The sequence below is a fragment of the Pristis pectinata genome, chromosome 3, assembly GCF_009764475.1.
Source record: "Pristis pectinata isolate sPriPec2 chromosome 3, sPriPec2.1.pri, whole genome shotgun sequence".
Lineage (NCBI taxonomy): Eukaryota > Metazoa > Chordata > Chondrichthyes > Rhinopristiformes > Pristidae > Pristis > Pristis pectinata.
This window is the reverse complement of record NC_067407.1, coordinates 95983042-96007151: the sequence shown is the minus strand read 5'-3', so window position 1 is coordinate 96007151 and position 24110 is coordinate 95983042. Positions and strand designations below refer to the sequence as shown.

The window sequence follows — 24110 nt, the reverse complement described above, 5'->3', positions numbered from 1 at the left end:
AAGGTTCATTGCCCAGGAGAAATTTAAATGAAAATCTTGCACAGTAACAACTTTTGATCATATTTTGAGCAAATTGTTAATTGTCCAAGTATGTGTACTTATGAAACGTATAGGGCTGAGGTTTGTAGTTGTCTGCATCCTGTACCTGTGTACGTAGACACTTTTTTTAAAAAAGATGCCACCTAAGGAAAATACTTCTGCATGTTATGTTAGTTCGTTAAAAATAGCAAATTTTAGTCATTTACTGGCATTTTGATATCTTGCTACTTCTATATATTTAAGAAAAAAATCAGCTGGTAACAATTTCGTTTATCAACCTAAGGACAATAACATTCAGCTTGTATACAGTTCTAATGAGCTAGTCTTGTAGCAGTTGATTCTTACTATTTCATCTTATGAACTCCTCCTCTTCTGATGATAAAATTCTTTTTTCAGCAGTAAATCAATGCCATTCCAGTCAGCTTATGTTATGCACTATCTGATCTGCAAAGTTGGCTTATTTTAGTCATTATATACATATCATGTACATAATATTTGGAATCCCTCTGTAACAAAGTAAGGTACTTGTACTCAAACTTTGTGCTATAGTACATTGATATTGAGAGCAACATGGTGAAGCTTTGTACTCCTGACTTTCATTTGGAAACATCTCTTCAGTGTGCTGCTCCACTGATGTATTTCTGAATGATTTTCTATTTCTCATGGATTACCACAATGACCTAACATCTGTGCAATGCTGATAGAATCCAACAGGCAACCTGATGTTGCTAATAGTTATTTTAATTATTCATTTCAATGTTTGTGTTGTAACTTGACAATATACACTTTTTTTTTCATTTTTCTTTGGAATTCAATTAAAACTGTGTCAAGATTCTGGTATTACTTTTTTACAGTGAAGGGGAATGTAAAATTTCATACTTTCAGTCTAGTAGCCAATTACATAACCTAGGTCAGGTGGAGCATGGGTCAATAGTAATAATAGTTTTAATATTCTAAGGAGAGCTGAAGTACATTTTCTTCAATGAAGAATATGTCAGGTAGCCTTCAGAGATCAAAAGGATGAATGCATCTTAATGTTTGAAAAGTATTTTTCTTGTATGTTAAATGCCTGTGGTACTGGAATTGAAGATAGCATTTTTGTATTCTGAAAATTAATCTATAAAGTTTCAGTGCAGTTTCCTTTATTCAAGAACTGCATGAATTGATAGTCTCAACTCTGACAAGAACGATCCCTTTTTCTGTAGCCTAACAGTAGCCACATCTTTCACATCAGGAAATGGACACAGTATTCTTGCTGATGGCAAGCCAATGTTTTACAAAGGTTTACTGCAACAACTTTTGGAACCATAGAACAATACAGGCCCTTCAGCCCACCATGTTGTGCCAACCTTTAAACCATGCCTGAGACTATCTAACCCCTTCCTCCCATATATCCCCTTATTTTAAATTCCTCCATATGCTTATCTAACAATCTCTTGAACTTGACCAAGTATCTGCCACCACCACTACCCCAGGCGGTGCATTCCATGCATCAACCACTCTCTCTGGGTAAAAAAAAAACCTCCCTCTGATATCTCCCTTGAACTTCCCACCCATTAATTAAAGCCATGCCCTCTTGTATTGAGCATTGGTGCCCTGGGAAAGATTTTAGCTTTGTGCCATCATTTATAAAGCCATTGATTCCATATATTTTTTTAATAGCCTACATTTTGTCCTGCTCTCTTTAAATATTTCTGTATGCAAACCTCCAGGTGTTTTTGTTCTTGCACCCTCCTTGTAATACTTTAGCCTTCACATTTCACATTTCTATCTTAATTTTTAGACATGTCCACCTGTTTCACCAATCTGTTGACATTGTCCTGAAGTCTTTACTGTTTCCAGATTCTTCACTGTTTGCTGCTTGCTTCCAATATATTGTAGACAAAAGCATTTTATTTAAAGGTCAAATGCTTTATATTACTTTTTTCATCCCTTATCATTAACTCTCTTCATGAAGTAAGACAGACATTCATGACTTATCTTCATAAATGTTTTGCCAGAATTTCATCACAGCTCTTGGGATGCTGTTTGTTCCTTTATATAAAATCAGTTCAATTGCAAATTCTACATTTTGGTGCATGAACATACAATTTATGAACTTTCGCTCTAATGTAAGTGACTCTTTAGGGTATATGTCCTTTATTTACAAATATTTTTCCATTGTAGCCATCAATCCTTAATGTTAGGGGGCAAAGAGAGAGATTATATTGATATTAGCAATAAGCAGCAATTGAATCCCAGGCTGATAAAGAGCTATCCACAAAGCAGGCAGCTGTGCTGAAGTGGACTGTATTTGCGTAGACCACTGACCTAAGTACCTCTTGACTCAATTGATTATTGATGCAATTCACTATTGGAAATATACCTCTAATGATTATGTTTTATGAAAGGCAAAAATTTTGTAATGGAGTGAAAGGAAAACAAGGGTTAAGCATTTGGTTAGGGGATTGGAATCAGTGGCATTTGCCTCTGAATTGGAGAATGATCCAGAACAAGTAAGACATGAAAAAGTGAGGGTTGATGGATCTTCCAAAAGTGTTCATAGGTTCAAGGTCAATCATGGTTGGTTTGAATGTTTTAAGTAGCCTGAATAATATTTGTCTTAATATTTGGGAGAGGCAGCATGTGCTGATACCATGAAGGCAGAACATTTTGCAAACTAGATATGTTTATATCAAACGACTGAGAAAACTGCTCCAGGCTTCAAGGCAGCCAAAGATAACCTTGCTCTTTTGAAGGCAATGTTTGTGGTGATTATACGCCTAAGTTGTATTGATCTTCCACTCAGAGAATCCAACAGCTCCAAAGGAATATTCAATGATGGTGTTACAGTGGTGTGGTTATCTAGAAAAAACAGTGGATGGTGATGCTCTCTTGAGATCATACACAAATATTTTTTTCTCTGTTCAGCAAAACCTTGTATGAGGAATGGCCTGGACAATAGAGCAATGTTGTCATTGTCAGTATCCCTGGGGATTTATTGAACTTTGAGGACATGGCTAACAGCATCTTTGTGGTATTTTGGCCCTCTAATACAACTTCATTAATACAAACCTTGGACCAGAATGTTATGACTATGTTCAAGGCTTATAACATGTAATGAGGCATGTCATTTGAGAGTTCAGCAGCAATAACAATCCTACCATTCAGTTACAATATCAGGAAGGCTGTATCCTACATCTGTCTTGGGAATATAAAATTCATGCAAAGGTGAATGGTGTACAGAGGAAATTTATGGCCAGAGTGTGAATACAACTCCTGTTGATTTGCAAGAAGTAGACTGGGATGATATGTGGAAGAGCTCACTAATGAGAGTCTGTTAAGAAGAGAAACGGAGATAACAGGACAAGCAAGAAGCCATCACCAACATTACCACCATGAAACAGTTTATCAAAAAGAGGCTTTTTGAGCCATCCTGCCACATCAAGAAAGTGGTAGCCATCTTTAACTTTAATCCCAACATGGAGTGCAGCATGAAATGTGACTCTGTGATGGAAAATTACATGCTTTGCAATAAGCTTGATCAGATGAAGAGAACTAGACAAATGTCCATTGACACTTTCCTTATGCCTCTTTCATCAATTGCCCAGATACAGTCACAAGACTGTATTTGTTTTCTCCAGTTGCAGCAGCCAGAGCAGCAGCGGGGAGGAGCTAGCAGCTGTTTTTAAAGTTGTCTGATTGGCTAAGTGTGTGGTAACTCAGCCAATAAAAGGAAGGTAGGGTAAAGCAGAGCAGCCATTGTGAGAGTGGACCAGTGTAGGAGTGGGAATCTGAGATTTTGGCTCAAGAAGCTTCGGCAAGGAGGCACAGGTGAGTAGCAGGTAAGAACAGATGAGGCTTTTAAATAAAAAGACACCAAATCACAACTAATTAAATAAAGTGGGGATGCAGGATCAAGTGATGTGTTGTAGCCGCATGATGAGGGAGCTGGTGGATCCCATTGTGATTTCTGGTAACAGTTTGCAGCACATGTTGATTGCTTGAGGAACTTGGGCTCAAAAGTTCATGATGTGGAATCTGAGCTTCAAACACTGCAATGCATTACGGAGGGGGAGAGTTACCTTGGCGCTGTGTTTCAGGAGACAGTGACAGCCATGAGATTAACTACTTAAAACTTGGTCTGTGGTCAGGGACAAGAGGGTGTGACTGTGAGTGAGACAGATAGGGGGATCCAAGAGGTTGTGCTGGAGGAGCCACAGCCCTTGAGCTTGACCAACAGGTCTGAGATTCTTGCTCCCTGCGTGGATGAGGGTGGAGGCTGTAGGAAGGATGAGCAACCGAACCACGGGACTATGGTTCAGGGAGCCATTCAAGGGAAATGTTGTAATTGGGGATAGTATGGCCAGTGGAGTAGACACAATTCCCTGTTGCAAGAATTGAGAGTCCTGAAGGCTGTGTTGCCTGCCTGGTGCCAGGGTTCAGGACATCTCATCTGACTTGAAGAGGAATTTGGAATGGGAGGGGAAAGATCCAGTTGTTATCCATGTGGGTACCAATGACGTAGGTAGAACAAGGCAAGAGGTTCTGCTGAGGGAATATGAGCAGCTAGGGACTAAATTTTAAAAAAAAAAGTGGCAGATGGAATACAGCAAGGGGAAGTGTATGGTCATGCACTTTGGTGGAAGGAATAAAGGAGTAGGCTATTTTCTAAACGGGCAGCAAATTCAGAAATCTGAGGTGCAAAGGGACTTGGGAGCCCTAGTGTAGGATTCCCTAAAGGTTAACAGGCATATGCAATGCTAGCATTCACTTCAAGAGGACTAGAATATAAAAGGATGTAATGCTGAGCTTTATAAGGTGTTGGTTAGACTACATTTGGAGTATTGTGAGCTATTTTGGATCCCATATCAAAGGACGGTTGTGCTGGCATTGGAGAGGGTCCAGAGGAGGTTTACAAGAATGATCCAGGGAATGAAAGGGTTAATGTATGAGGAGCATTTGATGGCTCTGGGCCTGTACTCACTGGAGTGTAGAAGGATGTGGGGGGATCTCATTGTAATGTACCCAATATTGAAAGGCCTGGATAGAATGGATGTGGAGAGCATGTTTCCAGTAGTGGGAGGGTCTAGGACCAGAGGGCACAGCTTAAGAATAGAAGGACACCCCTTTAGAGATGAGGAGGAATTTCTTTAGCCAGAGGGTGGTGAATCTGTGAAATTCATTGCGACAGACTGCTGTGGAAGCCACGTCATTGGGTATATTTAAAGCAGAGATTGATAGGTTCTTGATTAGTGAGGGCATCAAAGATTGAGGAGAAGGCAAGAAAATGGGGTTGAAAGGGAAAATACATCAGCCATGATTGAATGGCAGAGCAGATGATGGGCCGAATGGTTCCATTCTGCTCCTATGTCTTATGGTCTAAGAAGAACCCTCCTTTTGATTGCCTCATGCTAGTATTTACCATGATTATTTGGACACCAGACACAACTCTGCCTCACACCTGCAAAACTCTGCAAAGCTGCCACGAATTAGAAGCAGGAATACACATTGAGACCCCTTGAACCTGCTCTGCCATTCAACAGGAGCCTGGTTAATATATAGTTTGTCTTTTATTATGAATAAATTTTAGTTTGAATAAAAAAAATTCTTGCCAACCTCTGGTGACGTTTCACCCCTTTATTATCAAGAATCTGCGTCAAATCGGATTTTGCTTCCACTGTTCTTTAAGGAAGAAAGTTCCAAGGACTCTGAACTCAGAGAGAGAGAGAGAAAACCTCATTTGTGACTTAATTGATTGAGCCCTTAATTTGAGAGTATTAACCCTCTCCCATAAGAAGATGTGTCCACTCTGTCAAGACTCTCAATATCTTTGTTTCACTTGGTGATTACCCTGAAAAAGTACATTATGCCTTTTTCATTATTTTAATGAAAGATTAGATGGTTGATCACAAGACAAGGGAGCAGAAGCAGGCCATTCGGCCCATCGAGTCCGCTCCAAGGAAAGGGAAATAGAAATGAGAAATGGGGAATGGGGGAAGAAGAAGAAAAAAAAAACTATTCTAATCCCAATTTCCGGCCTTATCCCCATATCCCTTGATATCCTGACTATTTAGATATCTATCTATCTCCTTCTTGAACGCCCCCACTGATTTGGCTTCCACTGCTGTACGTGGCAAGGAATTCCACAAATTCACCACCCTCTGGCTAAAGAAATTTTTCCTCATCTCTGTTTTGAAACTGTACCCTCTAATTCTAAGATTGTGCCCTCTGGTCCTGGACTCACCCACCAAGGGAAACAGCCTAGCCACATTTACTCTGTCCTTTCCTATCAATATTTTAAATGTCGCTATGAGGTCCCCTCTCATTCTTCTGTACTCCAGCGAGTACAGTCCAAGAGCCGACAAACGCTCCTCATACATAAGCCCTTTCATTCCTGGAATCATCCTCAAATCTCCTCTGAAATCTCTCCAACGTCAACACATCCTTCCTAAGATGTAGGGCCCAAAATGGCGCACAATATTCCAAATGAGGCCTCACTAGTGCCCCGTAGAGCCTCATTAACACTTCCTTACTTTTATACACTATACCTCTCGAAATGAATGCCAACATAGCATTCGCTTTCTTTACCACCAATCCGACCTGGTGGTTAACCTTTAAGGTATCCTGCACGAGTACCCCCAAGTCCCTTTGTACTTCCGTGCTTTGGATTTTCTCTCCTCCTAGATAATAATCTGCCTGCTTATTTCTGCTTCCAAAGTGTACAACTGCACATTTCCCTACATTGAATCTCATCTGCCATTTCCTTGCCCATTCTCCTAAACTGTCTAGGTCCCTCTGCAACCTTCCTATCTCTTCAATACTCCCTACTCCTCCCCCTATCTTGGTGTCATCTGCAAACTTAGCCACAAAACCATTTATTCCATCATCCAAATCGTTAATGTACAAGGTAAAAAGGAGAGATCCCAACACTGACCCCTGCGGCATACCACTAGTAACCGGTAACCAGCCAGAACGAGATCCTTTTATTTCCACTCTTTGCTTCCTGCCAACCAGCCAATGCTCCACCCATTCTGTTATCCTACCCGTAATTCCATGACCTCTCATCTTATTAATCAGTCTCTTGTGAGGCACCTTATCAAAGGCCTTTTGAAAGTCTAAATACACAACATCTACCGCCTCTCCCTTATCCACCTTACCTGTGATTTCTTCAAAAAACTCCAATAGGTTGGTCAGGCAGGATCTTCCCTTCACAAAACCACGTTGGCTAGGACCTATCCTGCCCTGCGCCTCTAGGTATTCCGTAACCCCGTCTTTGAGGATAGATTCCAATAACTTTCCCACCACTGACGTCAGACTAATAGGTCTGTAATTTCCTTTATGCTGCCTCCCACCTTTCTTATACAACGGAACTACATTTGCGACCCTCCAGTCCTCTGGAACCACGCCGGAATCTATCGATTTCTGGAAAATAATCGCCAATGCCTCCGCTATCTCTAAAGCCACCTCCTTCAGAACCCGGGGATGCACCTCATCCGGTCCGGGAGATTTATCAGTCTTTAGTCCCTTTAGTTTTCCTAGCACCTTCTCCCTAGTAATCTTAACTGAACTCAATTCCATTTTGTGAGACTCCTGACTAACCGGCACATTGCTGATGCCCTCCACGGTGAAGACCGATGCAAAATATTCATTCAATTCCTCTGCCATCTCTCTATCGTCCATTATAATAGCTCCTGCACCATTATCAATAGGTCCTATATCAACCCGTGTCTCTCTTTTACTCCTTATGTATTTAAAAAAAACTCTTAGTATCCTTTCGAATGTTATCTGCCAACTTCCTTTCATAATTCATCTTTTCTTTCCTAATGACCTTCTTAGTTTCTCTCTGCAGGTTTTTAAAAGCTTCCCAGTCTTCTGTTTTCTCACTAATTTTTGCTTCTTTGTACGCCACCCCTTTTGCTTTTATTTTAGCCTTCACCTCTCTCGTTATCCACATTTATTATTTCTGATACTTGTGTTGTATTTTTAAATGTTTAGGTTTCGTGCCCCAAGAGCCTTGGGCTCTAGAAGGAAATATAAGTCTTTAATCTGAAGCCTGTGGGAAATGTCTTTTAAATTTAAGATTTTTTGCTGAACAAAATATTTTCTTGGAATGTAATTCTTTTGTAAATCTGAATACCTGTATAGGATTGACCATACTCCTATAGGAGCTAAGTGACTTTTATGTCTGAAAAAGCCCAGGGACAGGTTTTTTTGGAGAAGTGGCAGTGATACTTCCACTAATGTTACATTTTTTGCAAAACATTTATATCAACATAACTTGATGGATAACAATCAGCAACTGTATTTGTCAGATTTTAAATCTACGGAACTTTTCTGACAATCGTACATCCAATTGTTGGAAATGATTTTGCACATAGTGTTTGTTAATTGAGAGATGTGTAAAGCCAGTTCAGTCCGACAGTGTAGTTGAGTTTGAGCAATTTTTTTTTAAAGCTCCAGTTGTTTGAATACATTTAACTTACGAAGACCTCCTCTTCAATAGTTTTCCCAATAAAGGGCGTCTTAATAGTTTCTTCATTCCTGACACCCTCTCTTGCTATGTTCCATTACATGCATGCTTTGTGTTTTATTTCTCACAATATGAGACAAGTTCAACAGATAGCACATGATGTTGGAAACTGCTATGAAAACTATAGATGTCAAAGTTCATAAAATCTGGACAAATTATTGAAGAAATCGATTGAAACAAGATCTATATTTGTCTGCATTGTAGACTGATAAGTGCTATAAATAAATATTTATTCAAGGGAAATACCTTGAAGGTTTAAATTTCTGTGCAGTTACTCATTGGTTGCGTTGACCTGCTTCTCCATCGCCACCCCTCCAAACTGATGATGATTCAGCAGTTGCCACATGTGCATGTGCCAAAAATCATAATGTTTTGCCATTTTTAAATCTGTTGCATTCATATATGCAAATTTACTTGAAATTTATTGTATCTCTGCACGTGACTTGGCAAAATTAACTGTGGCAAAGATGTTGGCAACCTTTCCTTTTTAAATATCGTTTTTTTATTTCACAGACTAAGCAATAGCCGAGGTACAGTTTTAATAAGAAGTAAGCTAGTGATCAAAATAAGATCAGCTTGGCAAGTACTTCCACTGGTACACATATATCAAAAATTTCAATTTATACCCAGGGCAAGGATTTCAGTGCACAAGTAAGAGAAAGATGGAGAAATAACTCAATAGTTAAATGAATAATTGACAAAATTGCTAGGTTATCCATGCTAATTTAGTTATGCCAAGGATAATAGATGTTGGGAAGGAAAATGCACTTGTTGGCTGCTTCTGATAGATTTTTGTTCTCAGTATTGTACAAATATGCATTGTAGGAGGGAAAGAAAACTAATACAGCCTGTCCTTGGGTTACGAACTCCTGACTTATGGACACCTGACATATGAACGACTTGGGTATATACGTCCATTCCTACAAATGGCAGAACAAATTTCCTCTCTCCACTTCTAGTAACTGTTTCTTATCAGTCATATGCATTTTTGATATCTTTCATTACAATACTGTGGAATTATGGTACCATGTTGAGTGATTTTCGTATATTTTCTGACATATGGACAAAATTGACTTTTGAACCTGTTTGTTACCCGGGGACGGCCTGCAGATATTGTCTCTTCCAATAGCGATCCTTTGTCAATAATCCCTACCTGTATCTCTTTCACCTGTATCCAACTACTGTGGCTTGTGGATCATAGTAAAAATTGCAGTTCTGTGAATGAACACCTGCATATCCAAGATCAGAGGTTTTCAACAAAATACATCTACCAATGCCAAACTTGCATTCACCACTGGGTATATTTGTTCAACCTACTACTCTTTCTATGTCTGAGAATGAAAGAATGATTTAACGCAAGCGTACTGATCTCTCTGAATTTGGACCCTTATTTTTAAAATAGAAAGAAAGGCGTGAGGCATCAACTGGCATTAGCTGCACTCCCAAGGTTAATATTTTACATCAAAGGCCTTTCCATTCATCAGAAAGGTAATTAATTTGAAATGTTTCTCTCTTCACAGGTGCTAACTGACCCAGTGAGTGTTTTTGATGGTTTCTATATACATTCTGAACTTGGCTGTGATGCCTCAGGAAAGAGTGAAGAAAAGGGAACGATATGTGGAAGGTGTACTTAAAGGCAGAGGAAGGAAATTGTGTAACGCTTCCTAAATAGTAGTAAATGGAAGGACCCCTATCTTTACGTAATATTGTATTTGGGACATATTAGTAGAAAAATGAATGAATAATTTGTGCATGATTTTGAGTCTTCATTGTCATTAAGTATGTTGTGCAAAAATTGAACACTAATTAGTTTAGAAGTGTAAAGTCAATGAATTTGTTTTCACTAGGTGGTGTCTGTTTTATTGAAGGTAACATTTCTCTAAATCTAAGAAGATAGCTGAAATCTGAAGACATAAAATATATTTTGTCTTATAAAAGTATCTGGATGTGACAAAATAAAGGAAAGAGTAAATATTTTGAGAATTCAGGATTCTTTTTAGTGAGTTACTCTATCATGTAAAAGTTCAGTTTTGGAAATGATTTCCTTGTTTCAGTTGAGTGGATTCAATATCAAGTGTTGTAAGTGAAGGTATTTCTCTGATCTACTTGATATGTGAGAAACCCGCCATTTTCAGTATAATAAGGTGAAATGCTTAAAAATGTTAGGGAGATGTTTTAGTAATTGAACTAAAAATCAGAAAATTATAGTAGTCAACAACAACTTTTAAGTGTCTTTATCTACTGTTAGAAGTTGCAGCTGTTGTTCGTTGCTTGGCTTGAAATTGCCCATAAAACTAGATCAGAAAAGCTACATACAACAACATTCCATTTGTCCTTCAAGCCTCTCCATTCCAGATTGTTAATATCTTGGATCTGGGAGAGTCAACATTATTGTGCTTAATTTTCTAAAGGATCAAAACTTTGGTAGTCCCAACTGTTTTGGTCTTTATTCTTCCCATCATCCTAACGCCAAGTAATGTGATAACAGCTGCCTTTCACTTTGCAAGTACTAACCAATGCTGCATGGATAGTAGCTTAATCCATGTTTTTTTTCTCTTGTGTTTGACTCCATGCCACCCATATCAGATGGTGCATTTTCTTTACATCTGTTGTTTGAGGGTCTTATCTGCTAATTTCTCCATTTTTTGAATATTTCGGCCATCTTTATGCCTGCTGAATCATACCAAATGTCCAAAAATGTCAAAAAATTTTCAACAGATCACTGATTGAAAGTTGTGTTGTCGCTCACTCCTATAGTTGTGGATGATCTGTATATTTTATTTTGGATGTACTGAGGGCTCCTCCCCTGGTGATTGTCACTCCCTGCACCTTTCCTTTTATTTGGTCTTCAATTCCAGATCCCTATTTACCTTGAGCTAGTCAGCAGTTGTAAGTGTCGTTCATATTTTGTGCATTTGTACAATCAGAGTGAAAACTCATAATCATGTTATATCCTTACTGTGACCAGCATTTTCTTCATTTTATTAGACTCCCTGACTGTTGCCAAAGGCTTAGCTCTTTACTCATTAGGAAGGTCACCTGTGGAGCCAGGGTTTAGGTTGTTACATAGTGGAGTCTTATTAGCTAGTTTTGGTAAAAGAACTATCAGTTGTCTACATTTCCAGTCTTTTACTTTGATGATTAACAAGCCCAGTGTAAATACATATTTGGAACTTGTTAGTTATGTTTTAAGTTGAAAGGTAATGAGGCTCTTGATAGTCAACTGTGGGTTTTCATTGAATGTTATATTGAAGCAGTGAATTATGTTTTGCAATCTGTGTGGTGTAGTACTTTTGTTATTTACAGGATGTGGTTGCCCTTGACAAGACCAAGATTTATTTTCTTTGAAAAGTTAATGGCAAGCTATCTTTTGGAACTGCAGCAGTCTTGGAGTGCAGTGCTATTAGGATCTGATCTAGTGATGATGAAAGGGTAGAGGTACATTTCCAGGTCAGGTTGGTTTGTTACTTCAAGTGGAATGTGGAAGCGCCAGTGCCCTTCTGTGCCTGCTGCCCTGGTCCTTTTTGATGGTGTCAGCCGTGGATTAGAGAAATGCTTTTGAAAATGACTTGCCTGACTGCTTTAGTACATTTTTTAGGTGGTATACACTGCAGTCACAGTGTGCTTTTGATGGACTTAGGTAATGTTACAGTGGTGGATGGATGGTAAGCAATCAAATGGGCTGAACTGTACTTCATGTTGTTAGGCTCCTTGACTGCTGGAATAGTACTCGTCCTGACAAGTGGTGTGTTTTCCATCACATTCCTGACGTGCTTTGGAGATGCATGAAAGACTTTAGGGATTCAGAAGGAGAGCCACTTACTGCAGAATACTTAAAATGTGACCTGCCTTTTTACTCATGGATCTTATGTGGCTGATACGTTAAAGTTTTTAGTAAATGGAGACCCTCGGGGTAATGTTGATAGGTTTCACCAATGACAAAGTGTTTGCTGGAAGTCTCCTACTTAGTGCCTTGAGATCGAAGTTTGCTTTCACTTCAGTTCTGTGGGTTTGAAGGTGCTTCAAGGCCAATGTGGGACCTGTGGATTTTGCCAGGGGAGGAGCAGGCAGAATCGGGCAGTTAAGTGGGTAAAGGCAAGGACTGATTGGGGATAGTCAGCGTGGCTTTTTTCATGGGAAATTGTGTCTCATGAATTCGAGTTGTTTTGAAGAGGTGACCAGGAAGGTTGACAAGGGCAGTATGGTAGATGCTGTCTACATGGTCTTTGACAAGATATCACATGGCAGGCTGGCCTAGAAGGTTAGATTGCATGGCATCCAGCGCAAGCTAGCCAATTGGATCTAAAACTGAGTTTACAGTAGGAGACGGGGTGCTGGCAGAGGGTTGTTTTTCAGATTGGAGGCTTGTGACCAGTGGTGTGCCCCAGGGATCAGTGCTAGGTGCACATTTGATCATCATTTGTATTAATGATTTGGATGAGAAGGTAGATGGCGTGGTCAGTAAGTTTGCAGATGACACTAAAATTGGTGGTGTAGTGGACAGTGAAGAAGGTTATCTAAGACTACCATAGGATCTTGATCAACTGGGCCAGTGAGCTAAGGAATGAGTTGAGGAACAACAGTGAGCCAGGAACACGGATGGATTTTAATTCACATAAAGGTGAGGTGATTCATTTTGGTAAGACAAACCAGGGCAGGACTTGTAAATGGTAGGGCCTTGGGGAGTTATGCAGATCAAACGGTCCGAGGGATGCAGGCACATAGTTCCTTGAAAGTGACAACACAGAGTGGTAAAGAAAGGCATTTGGCACATTTGTCTTCTTCAGTCAGGATGTTGAGTACAGGAGTTTGGATGTCATGTTATAGCTGTCCAAGTCCACATTTGTACTATTACGTACATTTCTGGCTACACTGCTGCGGGAAGGATGCCATTAAACTGGAAAGGGTGCAGAAAAGATTTATCAGGATGTTCTGGGACTAGAGGGTTTGAGAGGCTGGATTGGCTTGGACTTTTTACCCCTGTAAGAGGCAGAGGGGTGACCTTGTAGAGGTTTATAAAATCATAAAAGGCATAGATAAGGTGAATAGCCACAGTCTTTTCCCCAGGGTAGGGGAGCCCGAAACTAGAGGGCATAGGTTTAAAGTGGGAGGGGAAAGATTTAAAAGGGATGAGGGGCAAATTTTTCACACAGTGGGAGATGCATATCTGGAACGAGCTTCCAGAGGAAGTAGTAGAGGCAAGTACAGTTACAACACTTAAAACACATTTGGACAGGTACATGGATAGGAAAGGTCTAGACTGATAAGGGCCAAGCACAGGCAAATGGGACTAGCTTGGTTGGGCAATTTGGTCGGCATGGATGAGTTGGCCCAAAAAGCCCATTTCCATGCTATATAACTCTTTAAAAACTTGGGAGGTGGTGCACTCCTTTATACTCCCGAGGCATGAACCAGTGTCAGCTCTTTACTTTGAAAAGGAAGGGACCAGGGATCCCAGGAGCCAGTGGGGTTGTTGTACTTTTTCAAGGATGACATGCAAACATCCGTTATTGTGGGAAAGCATTGTTATCCTGAGGTAGCTTAGGTGGAGCATTTTTGCTTTGAAGATATAATGTGTAAAGCTCATCTTCTCGGGCTTCGGTGAATGCATTGGTGATATTTAGGAACTCAGCCTCTGAATGTGTGTACACAAGTGTAGCTTTTATGCTGCTCTTGACAACTGATGTTGGACTGACTGCTTGTGCAATAAAGTGAGTTAAAGGAATCCTTTTGGGTTGGTAATATAAGCTCTTAATTTATTGACAATTGTCTCCTTAAACCTATGTCCCTTACCATGGTTAACCTCACTTCAAACCAGTGCAAGGATCTCAAACTTCTGTCATCAATTTTGTGACCATCTTGTTAGATGCTTATCCATCTTACCACCACCAGCAGCAGCAAACCCCCCCCCCCCCCCCCCCCCCCCCCGGCCACCTGTCCTTCTCTTCCTCCAGTGGGCCATACCACCATCTGCCATCTGCTTGTTCTTCATCCTGTGATTTTTCTCTGGTTTATTTTGTAGAAATTTAATAGACAAGTATGACATAATGCATTTTACATAAAAAGTTGGGAGAGCTAATGGCACAGTTCTAAAGCATGCACAGGAACAGAGGGAAAGTGGCAAGATGTACAGAGGAAGTAATTAGCAAAGCATACAGAGCTTTATAAAGCTCTGGCTAAGACACAGTATTATATTCAGTTTTTTTCATCATACTTTCCGAAGAATGTGACTATTCTTGAGAAGGTGCGGAGAAGATTTGCCAGAATAATTTGAGGGAGGGATTTGATCTAAAAGGTTAATGATAGAGAAATCGGGGTTGTTCTCCTTCCACCAAAGAAACTTGAGAGATTTGAAAGAGGTGGTCAAGATTAGATAAGGCCAAGAAAAGTTGTTCCCATAAGGTGAGTGTACAAGGACAGTAATTTAAGTTTTTGGGCAAGAGATATGGTGAGGATGCAAGAAAGAAATATCTTATACGGCAAATGCTAATATATGGAATAAAATCACAGGGATGTCTTGCAAAATACCTACATTACAAATTAGGTATAATTGAAAAATTAGTTTGAATGGAGATAAATGTGAGGTGGTGCATTTTTGAAAAAAAACTGAATAGCAGATTAAATTGTGAAATGAGTGAATTAGATTAGGGCTACTTCCTATCCATACCATGTCCATTGAATCAAAGCCTAAAGTAAAAACAGGAAATGTTGGAAATACTGACTAGGTCATGGTGCATTTTATGATCAAAGGTCATTGATACAAAACATTTACTGTTTCTCTTTCCACTGATACCTGCATGATCACCCAAGTATTTCCAATATTTTCTGTTTTTATTTTCAGCATCCTCAGTGTTCTTTTATATCAGAATCAAACCCAGAATTCTTGGATGAGTGTGGGAGATTAGCAATGTGGCTATAATTCAAATAGCATTCAGCAGGCTCTGTATTCAAAAATTCTAGTGCAAAATTGCCTGTGTGGTTGTATAGTTCTATTGCTTGTTGAGTTTATTATGATTTATTTCTCCCTTGCTACTCCTATTCTGTAACAGGCATTCACGCATTAATCTGAGAATTGGCTGTGAATCAGTGCTAGCAATTTCAGCCCTGATTCTAGAGTTGTGGGTTCATGACCATATCCAGAATCTATGGCTTTTGAACCTTAAATTGGCGCCCACCTGCTTTTAGTGAGAGCTTTTGTCCAGGGTCTAAATAACCAGTATAAGTCATGATTGAGATGGAAAGTTAATAGTGACTTGAATGCTCAAACTGAGGGGACAGAAAAAAATTTATGGCAATGCAGAGAGACAAGCAGGTTGCATATCACTGCTGGATGATTCCCTTTTCATTACCATCTAACTCCTTTATAGTGCACCTGGGATTGACACTGAGCCAGGTGCTGGGCCTCTGCTCCATGAGTTTCAAGAAATAGCTGTATTTGAACAGTTCAAACAAGCTTAATCTCAGTACATAAAGTTCAAGCTGGTACTTAGCTGTATCAGGTCTCCTTTAATAATGAGATTTACATTCCTGAGACAGAGTACATTTAAAACTCTGATGTCTTACTGATGCATATTATAACTTCTTAGATATTAGTATTGCCTTTTTTCTGTTCCTATTTGTTGGATATGTTTCCCTCCTTTATTTCTTGTTCACTTTGATTATACTTCAACATTCTCTTCTTTTTCCTTTGTTTCTTTCTGTACTTTGAAATTTGGTTGGGTGAAGAGGTCATTGCATCTGCTGTTTCAGCTGGAACTTCCAGCAATCTTTAGCAACAAAGATTTTTCATATTGAAGAGGGAGAAAGCAAATCCCCTCTGCAGGACAGCTCCAGTACAATGTCTAGGAAGTAGGTTGATGTCTGAATGAAATGTTAAATTTTTGCTACAATGAAAATACCATTAGTTCTTACCTCTAGTGGAAAAACAATTTTAAAATGGAAGTTTTGCAAATTGGACCATTTCACACTTGGTATCTTTCTGTCCCCACGTTGCTTTGAAAGCATGATGACTTATTTTTGAAATTTTTTTGAGGTCCTATAAATATCTTTTGAACTGGGAACATAGAGAGGAAAAGGTTTTGCGTTATTTACTTTGCTACTTTTATGTGTGTACATTGTTCTTTTTTCCTTTCTCACATGTGTAAGTGTCAGTTTCAACAGAAAAAAAGACAAATGAGATGCAAAGTCAATGCTTGCTCATTTTGTTTGTCCATTGTAAAGCTGTCTAACTTTGGTTCTCAATGTAGTGGAGTGAGGAGCTTACAAAAGAAACTTCAGACATTTGTTGGTTTAAACATCACTGTTAATCCCTTGCTACCTGCTGGGCTGTGCAGTGGGAGGTAATTGTGCCGGCGAAACGGTGTCTAGCAGTGGAAGATAATCACTTATCTGCTTTTATGACCTTCTAGTTGAATTGTTTCCCTCTGCTGGTTATCTCGTCACACTGCTAGTCCTTTGCCACGATAGCTTCCCATCATTCACATAGACAGAAATTTATAAATGAGTTTTGTTTTCACAGGATATAACTCAGGAAGGCTATGGAACTCGGACTGCACCACCATTGACGTCTAGCAAACCCAACCATGAAGAGTTGAACTTGTTACAGCAAGAGAGACCATCAAGTTTGCCTGTAAGTGACTCATAATAATGCTTTTCACGTAGTTGAGCTCACTGTTTAAAGTTACTTGGAAGAATGTGATATTCTTTATTACATAGAATGTAAAAGAAGCCATGTTATTACATCTTGAAGAATATAGGTGACCCCTGCATTACGGGTTGCAGAAATTCACCCTTCTAGAATTCACAAATCACTACCCAAAGTTTGAGATGCAGAATAAAATTCGGTCTCATGAAGTTAATGTGTTTTTTAAAAAAAAAAGTTAATAAATCAACATAATTTATTTTTTTTCAACTCTCATTTCTTGACACGTGCAGATGGAATGGCATTCTGGAAAAATCACTATATGGGCTGTTTTCTAGGAATGTGGCCCCACCCCCGGCCATACCATGGGGATATCCTGTAGAGGTGGTCATTTTAAATTATGGAATGATGCTTCATGAGCAGACTATTTGGCTGTTCCTACCAAGAAACAGTAAATCCATTTAGTCCTACTTTCTTGCTCTTTTCTCACTGGGATAGTGTTTCTGCTTCCACCAGTTTTAAAGTTTATACATCCAAGTTAATCTAAATGTTAATCTTCAGTGTGTGAACAAAAGAAAGTTCTTCTGTCCTTTTTTGCCTAATACCAGTAATCTTTCTTCTGTTTATCAACCCTCTTGCCACTGGAAACCATTTTTCAATATCTGCTTTATCAAAAGCCCTCATGATGTTGAACACATTTACCTACTGATCTGCTAAACAAATCTGTTTTAAGAACTACATCAGCTTTGTGTCAATGAGTGGAAAAAATCAAAATGATGCTGAAAAAGTTACTTAGTCATTGAGTACTGTATGTAATTGAGAGTAATTACTCTTCATTTATGGCCTCTTTATGTTACATTTCTGTTTCCATTAAATTTGCAAATGTATGTCAAGTGTGCCATTATAGTTACATACTATGATGTGGGTGAGCTGTTTGCCCGTGGAAGCTTGAACACCTATTCATTTATTGGACCAGTCACATGATTTCATAAAAGTGACTAATATGATCCTCTTGATTGGAGAAATGCATTTTCCATACATTTGAGGATTTTCTGTTTTGATAATGGCTTAGAATTATTTTTTATATTCATTTGTTGACAAAGGCAGTAGATAATGCGTGCACAAGATTCTTACATGTAGTTTACACAGAACATTGGACATTACAGCACAGGAACAGGCCCTTCGGTCCACAATGTCTGTGTCGACCATGATGCCAATCCAAACTAATACCATTTGCCTGCATGCAGTCTATATCCCTCCATTCTCAGCATGTTCATGTGCCTCTTTAAATGTCTCTTAAACATTGCTGTAGTATCTGCTTCAATCACTTCCCCTTGCAGTGCATTCCTGGCACATACCACTGTCTGTGTAAAACAAACTTGCCCTGCTCATCTCCTTTTAAACTTTCCCCCTCTCACCTTAAAGGGATGCCCTTGATTATTTCACATTTCTACCCCAGGAAAAAGACTCCATCTACACTATCTACGTCTCATAATTTAACAAACTTCTATCAGGTTGCCTCTCACCTTCCAGTGCTTCAGAGAAAACAGTCCAAGTTTGTCCAACCTCTCCTTATAGCTAATATTCTCCAATCCAGGCAACATCCTGGTGAACTCTCTTTGGAACCCTCCTGTAAGTTTCCACATCCTTACTGTAAAGCAGCGACAGGAACTGTGCACAATATTCCAAATGTGTCCTAACGTGACTCCCTGGCATTTATACTCAGCACCCCGACCAATGAAGACGTACGCTGTAAAGCGCCTTTACCACCCTATCCGCTTGGGTTGCCACATTTAGGGAGCTGTGGATTTGCACCCAGAGATCCCTCTGTACATCAATGCTCCTAAGGGTCCTGCCACTTACTGTATAGCTTTCTCTTACAGTGAACCTCCCAAAGTGCAACACCTCACACTGTCTGGATTAAACTCCATCTGCCATTTCTTTGCCCACAAGTCCAACTGATCTATAGCCTGTTGAATCTTCTTCCAGTCTTCCATAACTTCATCAATTTTCATGTCGTCTGCAATCTTACTAGTCAGCCCACCCACATTTTCTTCTAAATATACATCACAAACAACAGATCCGAGCACTGATCATTGGGGACCACCACTGGTCACAGACCTCCAATCAGAATAACACCCCACCTACCCTCTGTCTTCTGACTAAGCCAATTTTGAATCCAGTCTACCATGTCTCCATGGATCCCATGTCCCATCTTCTGGATGAGCCTACCGCAAGGAACCTTGTCGATAGCTTCACTGAAGTCCATGTATACAACATCTACAGCCCTATCAATCATCTTCGTCACCTCCTCAAGACACTTGATCAAGTTTGTAAGATGTGACCTCTCCCACACAAAGCCATGGTGACTATCCCTAATAAGTCCATGCTTTTCCAAATGCAAGTAGATCCTATCCCTCAGAATCTTTGCCAATAATTTCCCTACCACTGATGTAAGACACATTGTCCTATAATTTCCTGGTTTGTCTCCATTGCTCTTTTTAAACAGAGGAACGATATTGGCTATTCTCCAGGCCTCTGGGACCTTGCCTGTGACTAAAGGGGATACAAAGATATTGTTAAGGCTCCAAGAATCTAATCTCTTGCTTCTCTCAATAACCTGGGATAGATCCCATCGGGCTGTGGGGACTTAGAGAAGTGGTGGAGAAACACCTTAATTTTTTTTCAAGAGCTCCTCCTCCTCGATAACAACATGCCCCAGAATATCAGCATACCCCCCCACTTTGTCCTCCATGTCCTTCTCCTTGGCAAATAACAATGCAAAGTACTCGTTTACTATCTTGCCAACTTCCTCTGGCTCCAGGCATAAATTCCCTCATGTCCTTGAATGGTTCTACCCTCTCCCTTATTACCCTCTTGCTTTTAATGAATATATAAAATGCTTTGGGCTTCTCTTCAATCCTTCTTGCGCCAAAGATATGTCATGGCCCCATTTAGCCCTCCTGATTCCCTGATGAAGTTCTCTCCTGCTTCTTTTAAATTCCTCAAAGGCCCTGTCTGATTTCAGCTTCCTAAACCTTACATAAGAAATAGGAGCAGGAGTAGGTCATCTGGACCATAGAGCCTGCTCTGCCATTCAATAAGATCATGGCTGATCTGTCTGTGGACTTTTTCCCAGAACCCTTAATTTCCCCTACTATACAAAAAACCTATTATTCCTTTTTTTTGAACTAAATTTGCAACATCTCTTGTTATCTAAGATTCCTAAACCTTGCCATCCTTGTCTGTCTTCCTCACAGGAACACGTTGGTCGAGAATTCTGACCAACTGGTCTTGAAATGACTCCCACATGTCAGATGTGGACTTGCCCAATTACGGCTGCTTCCAACCTACACTCCCCAGCTTTTGCCCAATACTGTTGTAATTAGTCTTTCCTCAATTCAGCCCCTGAGTTTAAATAAGTTTATTAATTTTTCCAGTCTTGTTCTGACTATCACCCAAAGTTAAGTGAGAGAGCAGTTGAGAGTCTTTTCCTCTGTACATCTAGTAATCTCTTGCCATGACAGTTTGGAGCAGAGTGTCTGTTTTTAAAAAATCTGGTGTAGGGCATGTAAATGATGTGGCCTGCCCATCAGAGCTGACTGAGTGAAATTGAGCTTTGATGCTAATGGTGATAGCTTGGGAGAGAATACTGATGTTGGTTTGCTTAACCCACTAGTAGTTTTTGAGGAATCATTGTTTGTGGTTCCTTTTCAGTGATTTTGAGGTGCCTGCTGTAGGTAATTGAAGTGTCTGGAGCATACAAGCAGACACCTGAGGATCTGTGCTGCCTGCACCAGGAATTTTACGCCAGGTTTAAGGCTTTGATCTGAGCACATTTTCTTTTCTCAGAAAGCCAGAGGGTGTGTGGGCATACTGGAGCGGGGACTTTTGTTAAAGGGATACCTACATCAGGACTCCTGGCATTAGGGGCAGCCTGTAAATATTTTGGGAATAAAAAGGACACAATGTTTATACCAGAATAAATTTAGCTATGAAAAAGACACTTGTAACTTGCATTTTATTCTGGGAGATGGAATGAAACTGACCCTCCTTTCAGAGTTCTCTATCTGATCAATGTTTAACAATAATCAATCTGTGATACTTGGTTGTAATAAATAAACATGGTTTTTCTGTTTTCAAAGAACGACTGCCATTGTTTTACAATATTTCACACCAATTTAATTGTCATTAAAATTCCTGATTCTCACGGTAATGCAGTTATAAGAGTTTCAGTCATAGCTCAATGGCAAGCATTCTTGCCTATGACTCAAAAAGCATAGGGTTCAAGTCATGTTCAAGATTTGTGGACAAAAGTTGAGGTTAACACTCTGGTAAAGTTCTGAAAGAATTTTGCACAGCTGGAGGTATCCTCTTTCAAATGGCACGTTAAATCAAGGCCTATCTGTTCTCCCAGGTAAATATTGTGGCACAATTTTTAAAAAAAGAGCAGTAGAGTTGTCTCCAGTGTCTTGACCAATATGCATCCTTGAATCCACCTTGTTTCTAAATAAAACCTGGTTACTGTCAGGTTGCTATTTGTGAGCGCTTGCTATGTCCAAATTTGTTGCCATGCTTCGAACTTTATAAAAGTTATCACAGTGTTGAAGTACTTTGTAGCAAACCATTTTGGAATGTTGCAAAGGTGTGAAAAGCACTTTGAAATTTGAATAAATAAAGGACCATTAGCTCCAATGGATAAGCCAAGAAGATTCTCTGCAACCTGTGGTTTCATCATTGATGAACTTAAATAGGAAAATTGAGCCCACGTTCTACATTTATGATTCAATATATTGTGGTTTTTGCACCCTAGTCAGAATCAACAGTGTCAGGAATCAGAAAATCTATGACAACTGCCATTATCAAAATTTGCATGTGCACCACTTTGTTTTCTGGTAAATTAGGAAAGTTGTGAAAAAATAATACTTGTTAAAAATGTTAACAGCAGATTTTATACTGTCAGTACCAGCTCTGTATTTAGTCAGTTAAATTAGTCACCTTAAAGTATTAGAACTTTGGATGGGGTAGTAGTACCTGAATATTCATTGTCATTTTTTTGGATGTTATAATGTCTCCACATTTGTATTTATATATTGGAAACTATGGAATTCCTTGCAAAGATATTAGACCTTTGTATTTAAAATTGAGTTTTGTGAAATTATAAAAATGTGTTTTGATCATGTGATGCAGTGTATGCATTGAAGAATGTTGTGCAATGTTCTGGTCACCATAATACAAAAAGGATATTGGAGCAATTGAAGCAATATAGAAGAGATGAACCACAATGACTGAGTGATTGAAGGGATTAAATTATGCAGAACAATTATATAAACTCACAGATGTATGATCTCACTGAGAGAAGAGCAACTTGAGGTGATATAACTGTTGTTTCTGGGATCCTAAAAGGAAAGCGACAATTTAGGCCTTCATAAATGACATATAAAGGCTGCAGATACTGGATATCTGAAATAAAAAGAGAAAATACAGGTTAGGAGGAATGTGTGGATCGAGAAACAGAGCCCTGAGTAAAATGTTTAAACTGTTTATTTTTCTAGAGATGTTGCCTGACTTGTTGAGTGTTTCCAGTATTTTCAGTTTATAGACCATTAAACAAGCTGTTTTGCCATACCTCGAACAGCAGAACACAGAATACTTTACCTGCACGTGAAGGGAAGTAAACTCAAAACTAATAGTGAGTGAGTTTTAAATAAGAATCAGATTTAACAGATGCCTTTCAGAACATTTTAAGAGGCATTTAGACAGGCACATGAAGAGAGAGGAATGGAGGGATATAGATCAGGTGCACACAAATGGGATTAGTTTAAATTGATACAATGGTCGGCACAGACATATTGGGCCAAAGAGCCTGTCCCTGTGCTCTACTGTTCTGTGTTCTAAAATATTGGGATGCCTTGCGTGAAGAATGTGTGACATGACATCGTAATTTGGGGTGAAAACCCTCTGCTTTAAACTGGCAAATTGGGTAAAGACCCTTTGTTTTAAACTGCTGAGTGATAGGCAAATAATCTGATCAAAGCAGGAAAGGTTAAATGACAAAAGTAATAATGGTGCACTCCAGTATTAGGTGAAAATGAGACATAAATAGAACAGAAGGTGGGTACAAGGCAGTGTAAATGGTTACAAAAATAGCCGAGGAGGAGGGAAGCATAGAAAACCTTGGGCAGGTTTTTCAACTCCAGTGTTTATGTGGGGGATGTCAATGCTGATGGAAGAGTGGATGAGGGCGTCAGAGAGAGAGCTGTCCTTTAAAGCTTCTGAATGTGAAGGGAACATAAGGATTAGGAGCAGGAATAGGCCATTTGAACCTTCGGCCTGCTCTGCCATTCATTGAGATCCAGGCTGATTTTCCATCTCAGCTCTATTTTCCTGCATTATTCCCTTGTTCTGCTATTTCCTTAGTATCCAGAAATTTGCCAACTCCTTTTTAGAATGCCAACAAAACTGAGCCTCCACAGCCTCCAGATAGAGAATTCCAAAGGTTAACACCGTCACTGTAACTAACTTTCCTCTATTAAACTGAGAAAGACCTCTTTATTCCCACTTTTTGCTTTGATAAACAGTAATCAAATTACTTCCAACTCCATGTGGTGTAACCTTATTGAAAGCCTTTTGAAAAAGCAAATGTACCATATCTGCTGGTTTCCCTATTCTATACTTATCACATCCTCAAAAAAATTCCAATAAATAAGTCAAACATAATTTCCATTTCATAAATCCATGTTGATTGTACTCCATTCACAGTGCTGCAGTCTTTAATACTGCTGCTTCACAGCACCACTAAACTAGGTTCGATTTTTGAACTTGGGTGCTATCTGTATGGAGTTTGCACATTCTCCCTACAACTACTGTGGCTTTCCCCAGATGCTCCAGTTTTCTCCACATCCCAAAGGCTTATTG

General features: G+C 39.4%; 1 protein-coding gene across 4 annotated transcripts in view; it reads left to right on the top strand.

Moving 5' to 3' along the window:
• The window catches only part of arid1b (AT rich interactive domain 1B (SWI1-like)), a 349190-nt gene that overhangs the window by 109160 nt on the left and 215920 nt on the right, over positions 1–24110 (top strand). For all 4 annotated transcript variants that reach the window (XM_052011358.1, XM_052011361.1, XM_052011359.1 and 1 more), the window contains exon 4: positions 17070–17180. In XM_052011358.1, the coding sequence (XP_051867318.1) occupies positions 17070–17180 (111 nt within the window). The remainder of the gene's footprint in view (positions 1–17069; positions 17181–24110) is intronic.